The sequence below is a fragment of the Dipodomys spectabilis genome, unplaced genomic scaffold (assembly GCF_019054845.1).
Source record: "Dipodomys spectabilis isolate Male_0828 unplaced genomic scaffold, ASM1905484v1 ptg000042l, whole genome shotgun sequence".
Taxonomy (NCBI): domain Eukaryota; kingdom Metazoa; phylum Chordata; class Mammalia; order Rodentia; family Heteromyidae; genus Dipodomys; species Dipodomys spectabilis.
In genome coordinates this window covers 16,469,881-16,485,517 of record NW_024870719.1, presented here as the reverse complement: position 1 = coordinate 16,485,517, position 15,637 = coordinate 16,469,881, and the positions used below count along the sequence as shown (strand labels likewise).

General features: G+C 45.6%; 1 protein-coding gene across 3 annotated transcripts in view; it reads left to right on the top strand.

Annotated features, from left to right (window-relative positions):
- Nid2 (nidogen 2) overlaps window positions 1-15,637 on the top strand; it is a 70,193-nt gene that overhangs the window by 15,429 nt on the left and 39,127 nt on the right. For all 3 annotated transcript variants that reach the window (XR_006147189.1, XM_042677840.1, XM_042677839.1), the window contains exons 4-6: window positions 897-1,600; window positions 13,692-13,841; window positions 14,607-14,852. Coding sequence is in view for 2 of the 3 variants with exons in the window: in XM_042677840.1 (XP_042533774.1) it covers window positions 897-1,600; window positions 13,692-13,841; window positions 14,607-14,852 (1,100 nt within the window). In the remaining variant the exon portion in view is untranslated. The remainder of the gene's footprint in view (window positions 1-896; window positions 1,601-13,691; window positions 13,842-14,606; window positions 14,853-15,637) is intronic.

The window sequence follows — 15,637 nt, the reverse complement described above, 5'->3', positions numbered from 1 at the left end:
AAGAAAAAAGCCGGAAGTGGTGTTGTGGCTCAAGTGGTAGAGCGCTAGCCTTGAGCTGAAGAGCTGAGGGACAGCGCCCAGGCCCAGAGTTCAAGCCTCACAACCGGACCCAAAAACATAAAAACATTAGCCTCTCTAAGCCTAGTTTTTCCTCAGTAAAATTGTACACAAACACCATACATATCTTGAGTGAAAAATGTCAAACTCTCAGCACAGAGGCTGGCAGGTGATCAAAGCATACAGTAGTTCTTATCCCTTAAGTGTTTGGAGACAGATTTTAAGCATTTTTTTTCCTTGAGTGTTATACATTTTCAGACAAATAAAAGGAGAATAAAACATTTTCACAATTCTGTTTTCAAATAGCCTGATACAGCTGTATGTATATATAGCCTGATACATCTGTATGTATATGTAGCCTGATACATCTGTATGTGTATAGGTATGCATGCATGTATTTATTTGTGCTGGCATAGGGCCTAAACTCAGGACTTCATGTTCTTCCTTGGCTTTTTTGCTCAAGGCTGGCACTTTACCAATTGAGCCACATCTCTACTTCTGGCCTTTTGTCAGTTAATTGGAACTAAGAGTCTCTTGGGTTTTGTCTGCCTGGGCTGGCTTTGAACCAGGATCCTCAGATCGCAGCCTCCTGAGTAGCTAGGATTATAAGTGTGAGCCACTGGTGCCCAGCTCACGTAGCCTTGTTTTAGACAAAACATTTTGATTTATAACATGATCTGGCATTTGAAACTTAACATTAAAGGAAAGGTAGTTGACGTTGAAACTCCAGTATAAGCCTTTTAAAGGCTTTCGGTTTTAAAATAATAGACTTAGTTTTGTGGGAAGGAGAGTGAGTAGACATGTTTTTTGATACCCTCTACTGTTTCTTTTCTATTTAGACGAAGCAACCTGGGGATTCCTGGGGTGTGGGCATTTCATATTGGCAGCAGATTCCCTCTGGACAACGTGAGGCCAGCCACAGTTGGAGGAGACCTTTCCACAGCTCACTCTTCAGCTCCTCTGCAACATTCTTTTAGCCACGCTGCAGCCCTGGAAGGTGACTATACTGAGGACAATTTGGATTATTACGATGAGAATGAGGAGGAAGTTGAATACCCCCCAGGTTTGCCAGAGGAGGCACCAAATGGCCACAGCAGAACTGATGTGTCCTTCCACAGGAAAACTGATGCAGGCCCTTTTGGAGTTGATCCAGCTGCCCCCTTACCACACCCAGCACCCAGTGAATGGCCAATCTACCCAGAAGCAGAACTGACCACTCTGGACCCTCAGACCAAAGAGGGTGCCTCCCTGGAGGAGGTAGAGACCCTGGATTTAAAAGGCCAAGCAGAACCTTTGGACCAGACAGGGACTAGAAGCCCATCTCCACCAGAGGCCAATAGAGGGTCACTGGCTCCCCCACTGGAAGGCCCACCACCCTACCCTGGGCACAGCGAAGGGGCGGTACCTTCAGAACCGGATGTTCCTGCAGCCCCTCCAGAAGGGGAAATCATCCTTCCTGGTCACCCAGTGCCAGACCACACACCGCCCCTGAGTCAAGGGAGGTATGTGGTAGGAATGGAGGACATCAGTCCCAATGCTGAGGGTAAGTGCATCCCACCGCTGGGAAGCTGAGATTTCTTTAGGGAATGCTGATTGTGTTGCAGTTGTGATTTTTTTTCTCTCAAGCCCTGAGTAGGTGAAAAGTTTCGCAAGAAGATTGGAATTGAGCTTTACTTCCCCATGTTGCAGAAGATAGTTTCCTTTGCCAGACAAATCTTGGCCAGCAGGATCTGTTTGGAACTCTTGACCATTAATAATGTGCTTTCAGAAAAAAAAAAACAAAAACCCCAACAAACCATAGGCCTCATGATGAGAGTGGGGTTGGAACTTGGCTGCTTGTACTACTAGCTACACTCCCAAGTGCAATGAAATATTTCAGTTTGAAAGTTCAGCAAAGTTTTGAGGCCCCCCTCCCACTCTCCTGCACATTTCAGGGCTTGGAGGGTAGACTCATTATTTTCCTCCCGAGTAGTGAGTTGTGTGGGCGCAGATGATCAAGCCAGGTTCATACTGCTGAGCAGACAAGCTGTGTGTTCCCCTTGGTTAGAGATGCGCATGGGTTATGTGGGCCCAGGGGGAGAGCCCATGGGGGAGGTAGATGACACACACCTGTGGCTGCTGTCATTCTGGTTCTCGGCTGCGCAGCTGTGGGATACTGCTCCCTGGAGCCCTGGCCTCATCTCATGACTCACTGGCTGGAGCTGGAGGTGAGGTAGTAGTGCTTCACCAACTCAGACTGGGAAACTGACCACAGACAGGTTCATTTTGGTTGTTCCCAAGCCTGCTCCGATGGCCTGAGGGCTGGGGAGCGGGGAGGAGGGAAGGAAGAGGTCAAAGGTGAAGTTATCTTTGGAATCCTCATTTTGTTACCACCTTTTTTTTTTTTTAAGTATGTGTGTTCTATCCCTGTTGTGAAGGAATCATACTGACCTAGCAAACAAGGGCCGTCTGGGTTCTGCTATGATATTGAGCACAGCATTTTGTTTGAAGACACACTTACTTTGCAAGGGGGAAAAAAAAACCCAATATTTTGTGACTAATGTGGCATTGTGTAATGATCGCAGGAAAAGCTTTGGTGTCAGAGTTCACTGGGAATCCTGGCTGCTGGAGGAAAGTCAGGCAGCTCCCGAGCTGCTTATTTCTCACACATTTCCTTGTCAGGGTTAAATGAAATGATATATGGAAGTGCTTAGTGTCTCTATTAATTGTCTCTTTAAAAAATGGTACCTGCAGTTTTTCATTTTAGAAAACACTGAGATTGGGGAGGAGGACAGGTGAAGAAAATACTTGAGAGTTTTGCCATAATTTGTGTCTAAGGGGCTATATCTTTGTAAAGTTGAAGATGTGGATTTTATTAGAAGGCTTTAGAACCTTCAGATCCTCTAACAGGCTCCAGAATTTTCATCATGAGTTCTCTAAAGCAAGTCTCAGCTGGACACCAGTGGCTCACATCTGCTATTCTAGCAACTCAGGAGGCTGAATTCTGAGGATCTAGGTTTGAAGCCAGCCTGAGTGAGAAAGTCTGTGAGTGTCTTATCTCCCATTAGCCACCTAAAAGCTGGAAATGGAGCTATGGCTCAAGTGGTAGAGTGCCAGCATTAAGCAACAAAGCCAAGGGACAGTGCCCAGGCCCTGAGCTCAAGCTCCATTAGCAGCACAAAACCAACAACCACAAAAAACACTGGGGAGTCCCAAGGATGCTTCAGGCAAATATGTGTTCCACTCTGGGAAGCAAAGGGGGTGACGGAGACCAGAGTGGCAGAGTCTGCCTGGGCTTTTCCACTAATGGGGTAGAAAGTGCATGCGAGGTGTTTTGGGGCAGGCACTGACTGGGGATGACCCTGTTTCCCTCAGCTCTTGAGTGTAGATAACACAGATCTTAAAAACTACACCAATAAAATTTACCTTCTCTTCTCAACTTCTAATAGTCATTTTGCTAAACCAAGGGATGTATTACTAAAGACCCAGAAAATCTCTCTCCTCTTTTGAATTATTTTTTCCTTGGGGGCTTCTTTAGACTTAAAAAAAAAATAAAGCTGGGCAATCGTGGCTCATGGTGCTGTGGAAGCTGAGACCTGGAGGATTGTGGTTTTCAAGTTAGCTCAGGCAGAAAAGTTTGAACTTCATAAGACTCCATTTCCAGTTTACTAGCAAAAAGTAGGGCTGGAGGTGTGGCTCAGGTGGTACAACACCAGCTGAGCAAGTAAGCTGAAAGAGCTTATCAGGTGGTACAACACCAGCTGAGCAAGTAAGCTGAAAGAGCTTAAGGCCAGTACTGGCAAAACAATTCAGAAATGTAGACTCTTTTCAGATAAGATTTTTCAAATACCTGTTTAAAATATTTATTTAATCAATTCGATGTTCTTTTTTTGTTTGTTTTATATCCGCATCAACTCTGCTCTCAGTTTTCTTTGCTCAAGGCTGGCACTCTTACCACTTGAACCACATCTCTACTTCTGGCCTTTTGTTGCTCATTTGGTGATAAACAGTTGTGTGGATTTGTCTGCCTGGGCTGGCTTCGAATTAGGACTTTTACATCTCAACCTCCTGCTAGGATCACAAGCATGCACCACTGGTGACCAACAATTGCTTCCATTGTCATAGATCTTGGAAGCAGCGATGCCACCAACATAATGAGTACTCCATCTCTGAAGTAATTTGTTATCACACTCAAACATTAGCCAAGCACCTGTGTGTTCTTCCCCTAAACCAGGCACTGAGCTGCCTGCGTTGTGAGTAGTGGGAGGCCTTAGGGAGACAGTAGGTGGAAGGTGTCTAGAGATTTATTGGGTGGCTTAGAGATCCTGCTGGCTCTCCAGTAGGAACTTGGCTTTAGTTATACTATCTTAGTCCTCAGAGTCGCCTTCTCCTCGTCTCCTTCCCATCTGCTCATATGCAAATGGAAGGATGGAAAAATGGAGTGACTTGTAACTAGTGAGGACTGCAACAAGGCCAGGGTAGACAGACAAAACTGTTACCCGTCCCCCTCCCCCCCCCCCCCCCCATGACAGGGAGCATCTGCATATGTGGCCACAGTAGGGAAAGCCTTGGGGTAAGAGTGGGGTGTTAAGTCAGGCCTTGGGGTACAGTGTGAGGTAAGAGAGGGGGAAAAGTGTGAAGAATACATTCTAGACAGCAGGATGACAGGAGTAGAGATCCAGAGGTGGAAATGGGAAGGGGGAGAGAGGGAGAAGATAGACTCCAGCACTACAGAGCGAGCCTTTTAGTGTCAGGACAGCTGGTAGAAACTTTTACCTCAGGTCCTGATCGCTTTGCTGCCAGCATCACTAACGCTCCATACACATCCATCAAAATTAAACAACTGGCTGGGTGCAGCGGCTCACAGTTATAGTTGATACTGGGAAGTTGATATTGAGAGGATCAAAGTTTCAGGCCAGCCTGGGTTAAAAAACAAAACAAAACAAAAACAAGATGCATCTATCAACAAGCTGAGGGAGGGCTGGGAGAGGGTGGGGGAAGAGGGGAAATTCACCTATGATTTCAGCTACTCAGGAGACAAGTGGGTGGGTAGGTTGTGGTCTGAGTGAGACCTTACCTGAAAATAAATTAAAAAGCAAAAGAAGGACCAAGGGTGTGGCTCAAGTGGTAGAGCACTCAAGGCTCTGAATGAAAAAAAACAAAACAAAACAAAACTTAGAACTGCTCAAAACAAGGACAAAAACCACGGAAAGCAAGGGGAAAAAAGAGGTCACTTTCTTTATGAGTACATTTATTTTATTTTTTTGGGTCCGGTTGTGGGGCCTGGGCGCTGTCCCTCAGCTCTTCACCTCAAGGCTAGCGCTCTACCACTTGAGCCACAGAGCCATTTCCGGCTTTTTCTGCTTATGTGGTGCTGAGGAATCGAACCCAGGGCCTCATGCATGCAAGGCAAGCGCTCTACCACTGAGCCACCTTCCCAGCCCGGTCACTTTCTTTTCTTATGAAGTGGGGTATGGGTTTTCTATTCAGCAAGTCATTTCTATTTAGGATGTCATTCTAAGAGCTTGACATAAGAGTTGCTTAAATTGAGTCTTCAGCTGCCATGAGCAGCCTGCATGAAGTCCTGCCGCCTCCTAGGCCAAGAAGTCTGACCTACACCCATGTCTTTCTGAGGCTCAGTGAGGAGGGCAGGCTGGCAGGCAGGCCAAGGCACGTGCTTAAGTGTTTCTAGAAAAATAAAGGTCAAAGGAGGGGTCGGAACAAGTGTAGAGGAGAATTTTCCATTTTTGTTAAAACCTCCCAACTAGGACAAATCTCGAGTCCTTTTGGCAGTGCCCCTGCCTTTCCTCCAATTACCCTCACCCCCTGTGTCTTTCTATTAAAAGATATGGAAAAAGTGAGATTCAAAGAAAACCAAACCATGTTGAGATTCCTTTAGCAATGATCAAACCTTGGCTGACAAATCTGTGACAAATTGAGCTCATTTAAACCTGGCAGCTTCTGCCTGACCACTGTGTGCCTCAAGATCCCAACAGACTCAGCTCTGGGCCACTTCGACTCTAGTGGTAGATGCTTTCTGGCAAAGCATAGGGCCCAGACGGTGAATGCATTTCTTTAAGCACACTCTCTCATTTACCTCACTTAACTCACTGGCAACTGGTTGAAAACACTGATTTTTTCAGCTGGGCATGATAGTGCACGTCTGTAATCTCAGCTATTCGGGAAACGATAGCTAGTAGATTGGATGATCACATCCTTGTCTAGGTCTGGGTAAACATCGCAAGACTCTACCTGAAAAGTAACTAAAAGCAAGAAGGACTAAGGGTGTGCTTCAAGTGGTGGAGTATGTGCCTAGCAAGCACATATTCTTTCCCTTCTCCAAGTTCAGACCCCAATATGGCCAGGTCAACAACAAAATATATATGTACAATATGCTTTTTTTTTTTTTTTTGTTAGTCGTGGGGCTTGAACTCTGGGCCTGGGCACTGTCCCTCAGCTCTTTAGCTCAAGGCGAGTATTCTACCACTTGAGCCATAGTGCCACTTCTAGCTTTTTCTGCTTATGTTGTGCTAAGAAATTGAACCCAGGGCCTCATGCACGCAAGGCAAGCATTCTACCACTGAACCACCTTCCCAGCCCTGCTTTTATTTATTTATTTATTTATTTATTTTTGCTGCTGGTCCTGGGTCTTGAACTCAGGACCTAGGTGTTGTCCTTGAGCTTCTTTTTGGTGGTTAGTTGGAGATCAGTCTCACAGATTGTTCTGCTGGCTTTGAACCATAGTCTTCAGATCTCAGCCTTCTAAGTAGCCCTATAGGTTTACAGGCATGAGTCCCTGAGTCCAGTACCAGACTCAGTTTGCATATTTTAAGCTAGGTACCAGGGTGATTCCTAGGTCCATTGGATTTGAATAGAGCAGTGTGTTAGAGAGAAGGTAGGATTTAGGGCCGGATTGTGTAATCTTCTAGGGCTTCAGTTTTCACATCTGTAAAATGAGAAAATATTCTCCTCACCAGAATCAGAAAGAAGGTGTGAAAATGCACACAAAAGTTGGTGGAAAGAGAGGTACCAATGGCCACTGAAGGCAAGTAACCACATTGTGTTTGGATTGCTGATTTCATGTCTCATCCCCTGCTTCCAAACCTTCATTGGGTATAAGCCTGTTTTCTCTTGCTTTGATGACTACCTGTGTGGGAACATGATTGTTACTGGAGTTGTCTTCTCATCAGGGAGAGCCTGGGCTCTGTGCTGAGTCACCTTTCCCAATGGGTCTTCCTGTTGCATTCTTTTTTTTTTTTTTTTCTCTGTCATGGGGCCTGAACTCTGGGCCTGGGCACTGTCCCTCAGCTCTTCAGCTCAAGGCGAGTGCTCTACCATTTGAGCCACAGTGCCACTTCGGGTTTTCTGGTGGTTTATAGGACATGAGAGTCTCATGGACTTTCCTGCCCAGACTGGCTATGAACTGTGATCTTTAGATTGCAGCCTCCTGAGTAGCTAGGATTACAGGCATGAGCCACCGGCGCCCAGCTTCCTGTTGCATGCTTGAGGATGGACGCCTTACTGGCATTTCCACTAGCTCTAGTATGAGCTGCCGTTACTGGTAGGCCAGGTAGTTGGCCATGAATGAATGTAAGGACCTTCTCTGATATTCTGTCTACCCCACTAACTATTCATTGGTCAGATTAAACTCATTTCAATACAGTAATGAGCAATGCCTAGCTCAGAAGTAGGAGGCTTGTGAATATCTTGTCTCCCATTAATTGCCATTATATTTGGCCAGAGTGCAGATTCTGGCATCCATCCATACAGCTGGAATTGGGCTAAGTGAGCTTCAGGAGTTGCATGTGTGTGTGTGTGTGTGTGTGTGTATGTGTATGTGCATGTGCTGGTACTGGGGCTTGATCTCAGTCCTTGCACACTCTTTCTTGCTTGGAGCTGGCGTGCTGTACCACTTGAGGCCACAGCTGTACTTCTGGCCTTTGGTGGTTAATAGGAAATAAACATCTCATGGACTTTCCTGCCTGGGATGGCTTTGAACCATGATCCTCAGATCTGAGCTTCCTCAATAGCTAGGATTACAGGTATGAGCCACTGGTACCTGGTTGCTCCACACAGCTCTTAAAACACATCCACCATACTTTTAATATTGATTTACTGGCTTTGCCCAGTAGAATGCAAACTTCAGAACAGCAACTCTTGTCTCTCTTAATCCAGCTCTGTCCTCAATTTCTAGATATTTACATAGTTGTTAAATCAAAGAAAATTGCAAGAGGCTCTTTTACCTTTACCTTTGCCATTTTAAGTGTGAAGTGACCAAATCTAATTGTGCACCTGGTGCAGAGGCAGGTGTAGAAGATGCATTTAATCAGGAAAGTGAACCTATTGTGACAATCATGTGACTGAAAGGTAAGTTGTGTGCTTGGTTTAGCAAATTCTGGCTTGAAAATAAAAATTTACATTAAAAATTATCAGAGGGCCCGGTGCTGGTGGCTCACACACCTGTAATCCTGTAGTCCTAGTTACTCAGGAGGCTGGGATTTGAGGATTATGGTTCAAAGACAGCCTGGGCAGGAAAATCTGTGAAACTTTTTTTTTGTGGGGGGGGGGGAGTCTGGTCGTGGGGCCTGAACTCTGGGCCTGGGTGCTGTCCCTCAGCTCTTCAGCTCAAAGCTAGCACTCTACCACTTGAGCCACAGCACCACTTCCAGCTTTTTTCTTTTTGCTTATGTGGTGCTGAGGAATCGAACCCAGGGCCTCATGCATGCAAGGCAAGCATTCTTACCACTGAACCACCTTCCCAGCCCAGAAAACTTGAAGTGGAGGTGTGGCTCAAAATGGTAGAGTGCTACCCCTGAGCACAAAAGCTCAGGGACAGCGCCCAGGCACTGAGTTCAAGTCTTACAACCGACAGAAAAGAAAATTGTCAGAGAAGATCCTTTAGGTTAGCTTTCTATTCGACCTGTTATAGTTTGACTCTCAGAATATCCCTCGATAAGAGCCTAATTATTAGTATTATTACTTATTTATTTTGGTAGCAAAATACCATCTTGGTTTCCAATTAATTTACAGCCTTTTGCATGGTTGCATGTGTAAGTTGCTGTACCTCTCTCCTTTTATCCCTACAAAAGCAGCAATCACCCTAGTTTTACAGTTAAATTAGCTTGACCCTGGATCTGTAGTTTCTCTTCCATCCCCTTTCCATTTCCCTGTTTGGTAATTCAGACTTGAGAGAACTAGGCCAAAGAATAAGCCTTCACAAGATCAAAACAGTTTGAGGGACTACAGTACAAATCTATCATTTCCTTATTTTTGTAGACAGAACAATGTGTCAAAGTTAGCTTTACATTTGCCTGAATTTTTTGAAAATGACAGCTTTAGACCTGAATCAGACTGCCTTTTCACCTGGTCTTAGAGGTGTGGGAAGAAAACTGGTTTCTGGCAATGAAGGTGTGAGGAAGAAGTGTCATCCTGATAATGTGGATTTCTTTCGCTGTTTGTGGTGGGCAGAGTCCACATACAGAGACCCTTAGGGTTGTAGTTCTGTACTAGACAACACCTGCTTGGTGTTGCAGCTCAGATACAGACAATGCCCGCCACTGTTGTAGGAAGCATGAAGTTTACAAAGACCAGTATCTTGGTGAGAAGCCTTTCCTCTGTGTGTCTGTGTAGGTAGCTCTGAGCCTAGAGGTTTTGATACCCTGGGCTTTGTTCTGATTGGTTGCCCCTATTATAAAACTAAGTACTTTTCGAAGGTGACTTTTTATTTGTCAGAGTCCTACACCATTCTGATTGGTTGTTAATTCCTAATCAGGTCCTTTGTACAAATCCTTTTCCAGGATCATGGGAAAGATGTCAAAACTAGAAGGAGCTAGGGAGGGGCAAAAGCAAGATATTTTGCAATAATATGTCTTTTGCATTTGATTTTGGCTTGCTTGGCCAACATGCCATTCTGGAGTTCCTGGGTCCCAACTGATCTATGCCTTCACTGATCTCCCTGAGGTGAGAGAGCTGACACTGTGTGCTCTGGTTTTATGGAACCAGTAGTTTTTACTATATACAGCACTCAAGCAGAGCTGGAGTCTGAGCATTTGGGATCTTACACACACACACACACACCCTCTAGTTTTTACTATATACAGCACTCAAGCAGAGCTGGAGTCTGAGCATTTGGGATCTTATACACACACACACACACACACACAAACACACACCCCTCTATAGCGCACACACACACACACACACACTCTAGTTTTTACTATATACAGCACTCAAGCAGAGCTAGAGTCTGAGGGATCTTATACACACACACACACCCACACACACACACACACAAACACACACCCCTCTATAGCGCACACACACACACACACACACTCTAGTTTTTACTATATACAGCACTCAAGCAGAGCTGGAGTCTGAGCATTTGGGATCTTACACACACACACACACACACCCTCTAGTTTTTACTATATACAGCACTCAAGCAGAGCTGGAGTCTGAGCATTTGGGATCTTACACACACACACACACACACACATACACACACACCTCTATAGGACACACTGTTCAAGCTTCTCAAGTAACTGCAGCTCACACTTACTTGTGATTTTCTTAGCTGAAGAAACCTGAGACTTTGACACACCCAAGTTACATTCATTTTTGTTTACTCAGCATGGTTTTTGGAGGGCTGGGGTTGTAGCACAGTGGAGTATATACTTTGTATGTGTGAGGTCCCAGTTCCTTCTCCAGGACCAAACATATTAAGTAAATAAAAAGAAAACACCTGTGTTCTAAGCCAGTGATACAGTGATGGTTTTCTTTATAGAAACCTCTAATAATTTATCATGATCCGCCTGTTTTTTTTAATGCTTTGAATTTTGTCATTTTCCTGTTTCAGAGCAATTTGAGTTCTGCCTGTCACTTTCCTATTCAAAAGTTAAGTTATGCCTAATTTTCTGTTTGTATTGAAGCTGGAGTTTCTCAGCCACATCATCAAGGCTCTAGGACAAATCTTGACAAGGCACTGACCTCATTCTTCCTGCACTCCTGTCAGGTTTTCCATTCAAGGCGGGCTTCTCTGCTCCACCTGGCACTCTTCAGCTGGTTGGTGCTCTCCAAAAGTGAATGGCCGTGCTATTCCACTCTTACCTGTGTTCTTCTCACATTCTGGGCTCTCCATGGGCCATCTCTGCTCTGTCCTCTCTTTAGCCTCATCTGTATCCCATCTGGCTTGCTAGAGCCAGTGCTGATTAATGACTAATACCTACCTGATATATCTTTAAGCTATAGTGTTCCTCTGGTAAGAACTTGGATCCCACTGAGGGTAGGGGAGAGTAGTGGTCAAGATTCTGGGTTGAACCTTACTTATGTAACTATAACCCCTCTGTACATTGCCTTGACAATAATAATAATAATAATAACAAAAGGTCAAAGTGACCTCAAAAAAAATTCTGGGTTGAGATTCACCTTTGTCAAGCACTGCCTGGGTGACTTCACATGAGTCACTTTGACTTTTTCCTCTCCTTCCTTCCTCCCTCCTTTCCTTTCCTTTCCTTTCCTTTCCTTTCCTTTCCTTTCCTTCCCTCCCTCCCTCCCTTTCCTTTCCCTCCCTCCCTCCCTCCCTTCCTTCCTTCCTTCCTTCCTTCCTTCCTTCCTTCCTTCCTTTGTGTGTGCCAGTGCCGGAGCTTGAACTCAGGCCTGGGTGCTGTCCTTAGCTGTTTCATTAAAGGCTGGTGCTCTACCACTTAAGCCACAGCTCCATTTCTGGCTTTGTGGTGGTTAAATGGAGATGAATCTCACAGACTTTCCTGCTTGAGCTGATTTCAAACTTTCAGCCTCCTGAGTAGCTAGGATTACAGGTGTGAGCCATTGGTGCCTGGCTGAACAATTTCTTTATCTGTAAACAACAAAGATTAAAAACAGTTCCTGCTTCCCAGGGTTTTTGTGTAAAATGAAAAGATTTCAACTTATATTTTGGGACAGAGTATTTTGTATATATGAAACATTAATGTTAACGTTGTTACATGTAACATTTTCTTGAGGATAGAAGTTTATGCTCATTTTAATTGGAGATACAAGTCTACAGTTGTTACATATATGGTTCTGTACTTTCCCCATTGGTTTCCTGTCTTGGAATATTGATGATCTTTTGATATCTTCCTTCCCCTCCTGATTTCTCATTTTGGACTCAGACCTGGAATGCAGCTATGATCTAGATTTTCCTGGTAGGGTGTCTTTGGTGACAGGACCACTAGTGTCCATCAGACTTCCCTGTCATTTCTTCTCTATGCTTATGATGCTGCAAGCTGCAGGATGTCTCTTGGCCTCCTGCTGGCCATGGCTGGACTTGACATTTTCATCAGTGTCCTGGCAGCCTTGTGCCCACTATGAATCCCTCCACACCCTGTCACCTTGGACATTTCCTTTATAGACAGTGGACTTTGCTCTTTTTTCCCCCTGTAGCACAAATAACCCTCTTTTTAAATTTTTTTTCTTTTTTTTTATTGTGAAAATACTGTACAGAGGGGTTAAAATTACACGAGCAAGGTAATGAGTGCATTTCTTATCAAGCATTGTTGCCTCCTCCTTTGTTTCCCCTTTCCATCCTTCCCATCTCCTGTTCCCCCCCCCCCCATTCTCCCCCCCCTTTTAAATTTTTTAATGAGCCAAATGTTGCTCCCGACAGGAGCAACAGAGCCTGGACTAAAAGCTCATCCTAGTTTACTATGGCTTTCTAGAAAGTCTGTGACTATCACTCCAACGCTTTCTCTTGCATAAAAATCATGCTTGTGCTGGGCCTGCAAGGGTCAGAACATTTTCACTCCTTGATTCTCTCTTCCTTTCTCTCTCCTTCAGCCCTTCCTGCTTCTTCTCCTCTGTTACCACCTCTTCCTCTTCTTCATCCTTTTCCTTCTCCTCCTCCTCTTCCTCCTCCTTTTTCTTGTTCTTGTACCAGGCTTGAACTCAGGACCTAGGCACTGTCCTTAGCTTTTTCACTCAAGGCTGGCATTTTACCACTTGAGCCACAGCTCTACTTCCAGCCTTTTGGTGACTAATTGGAGATGAGAGCCTCATGGACTTTCTTGCCTGGGCTGACTTCTAGCCACGATCCTTAGATCTCAGTCTCCCGAGTAGCTAGGAAAACAGGCTTGAGCCACTGGTGCCTGACACCTCATTCTTCTTTATAATAGGTGTATGTACACTCTTCAAGGCCCTTCTTTTTCAGAAAATAAAAGTCTGGGTAGTGAGACTAGCTGTAGCTTATTAGCTTAAAGTCCAGAGTTACAAGAAGAATGATTGGACATTATCTCAATTATTAGCTCCCTTCCTTTTTCTTCTCCTAGCAGCTCATTACTCGTGGGGTGACCCATGAGGAATTGGCTAGGCTCTGGACATTTTTGGCCCACAAAAAGGCAAACGCCTGAAGTTCCTCTCAGCATGTACTAACTGGCTTGCTCACTGTGCAGTCCTCAGACCCCAGGGGTACAGCGAGGTCATCGCTTAGCAGCATCACAGTGAGTCCCACAAGGCCACAGAAAGCCTCACTTCTTGCCAAAACAAAGCAAGCAAATTCCCCTCTCCTAAGCCTCAAAACCCTCTTGGTTTATTATCATCCCAACAGATTTTGTGGCTCAGATGCCATCTCCATGGTAAAAGCTCGGCAGCTTCTGATGGCTGTTGGTTTTGTTTTTCAGTCTTCACCTACAATGCTGGCCGCCAGGAGACCTGCGAACACAGCCATGATCAATGCTCTCGGCATGCCTTCTGCACCGACTATGCCACCGGCTTTTGCTGCCACTGCCAATCTAGGTTCTACGGAAATGGGAAACACTGTTTACCAGAAGGTGACTGATGGCCTGGGGGTGCCCTTTCTGTCTGTCTGTCTGAAGTGTGAGCTTGGCTCTGTGGACCTTACTTCTCTCCCTGAATCTAGTGTTAACAACAGGTTGAGGCCATTTCCTACTTTGATGATTCATCAGAAGTCTCTCCCCCTACCCCAAGCCTTTGGGGAAGAGAGAGAAAGAAGAGAGGGAGAAAGAGATCTCTTGGGCTTCATTAAGATGATTTGTAGAGCCAGGTGCTGGTGGCTCATGCCTGTAATCCTAGCAGTGCACGAGGCTGAGATCTGAGGATCTCGGTTCAAAGCCAGTCTGGGCAGGAAAGGCCATGAGACTCTTCTCTCCAACTAACTACCAGAGAACTGGAAGTGGTGCTGTGACTCAAGCGGTAGAGCGCTAGCCTTGAGCTGAAGAGCTGAGGGACAGCACTCAGACCCAGAGTTTAAGCCTTATGACTGACAAAGATTTATTTAAGAGTGAGTTTGGAAGACCCCCCCCCCCCAAAAAAAAAAAAAAAAAAACAAAACCAAACAAACCAAAAAGGGAAGTGGTGCTGTGGCTTAGGTGGTAGAGTGCTTGCCTTGAGCTGAAGAGCTCAGGGCCAGCTCCCAGGCCCAGAGTTCAAGTCCCACGGCCGGGGCGGGGGGGGGGGGGGGGGAGGAGGGAAGGGCGGGGGGAGTTTGAAGAGTTGTGAGGGGAATTATTTTGTGTGGGTGCCTACTCCATGGGCCATGGCCAGGGCTAAGGCTAACTGGATTTTCTGACTCTCAGGGGCACCTCACCGGGTCAATGGAAAAGTGAGTGGTCACCTCCGTGTGGGCCTCACGCCCGTGCACTTTACTGACGTGGACCTGCATGCTTACATCGTGGGCAATGATGGCAGAGCCTACACAGCCATCAGCCACATCCCGCAGCCAGCGGCCCAAGCCCTTCTCCCCCTCACGCCAATCGGAGGCCTGTTTGGTTGGCTCTTTGCTTTGGAAAAGCCAGGCTCTGAAAACGGCTTCAGCCTCACTGGTGAGTAAGGACCCCCAAGTAGCTCTGCTTTGCTGTTTTGCTTCTTGAGGTGAAGGAGGATCTGCCTGTTCTTGCACCCTAGATTTGTGGAGTTCTGTGCACCGTTCATTGGGACTGGTTTGGACTCACACAACTGATTCTTTCAAAGACTACCATTGCTTCTAAATGTTCTCCCAGCTGTATTTGTCACCTTTTGAGCCATTTCATACAGGCAAATAGGGATGCCAAACGGTACCTTTGGGCACCCAGAGAAGATTTTACTTCTTGTACCTGCATGTGCCAGTGCTTGTCATACTTTAACCTGCATACAAGCCACCTGCATGGCTTAAGAGGGCATAAATTTCTGGGTGGGTGGGTGGGTTGTGAGTCTGCTTATTTATTTATTTATTATTTTATTTTTTCCAATCCTGGGGCTTGAACTCAGGGCCTGGGCACTGTTCCTGAGCTTCTTTTGCTCAAGGCTAGCAGTCTACCAGTTCAGCCACAATGCCACATCTGGCTTTTTCTGTTTATGTGATACTAGGAATCACAGGTCTTCATGCATATAGGCAAAACACTCTACCACTAAGCCACTTTCCCAGTCTTGTGCTTTTTTAATAAGCTTTCAGAAGATGCTAAAGTTGCTAATTGAAGGATCATTCCTTCCTTTCCTCTCTCCCTCCCTTCTTCCTCTCCTCTCTTCTCTCTCCTCCCTCCCTTCCTTCCTTCCTTCCTTCCTTCCTTCCTATTCTAGTAAAGGGGCTTGAGCTCAGGACTTCTGGTCTTTTTGCTTTTAGCTTATTAGG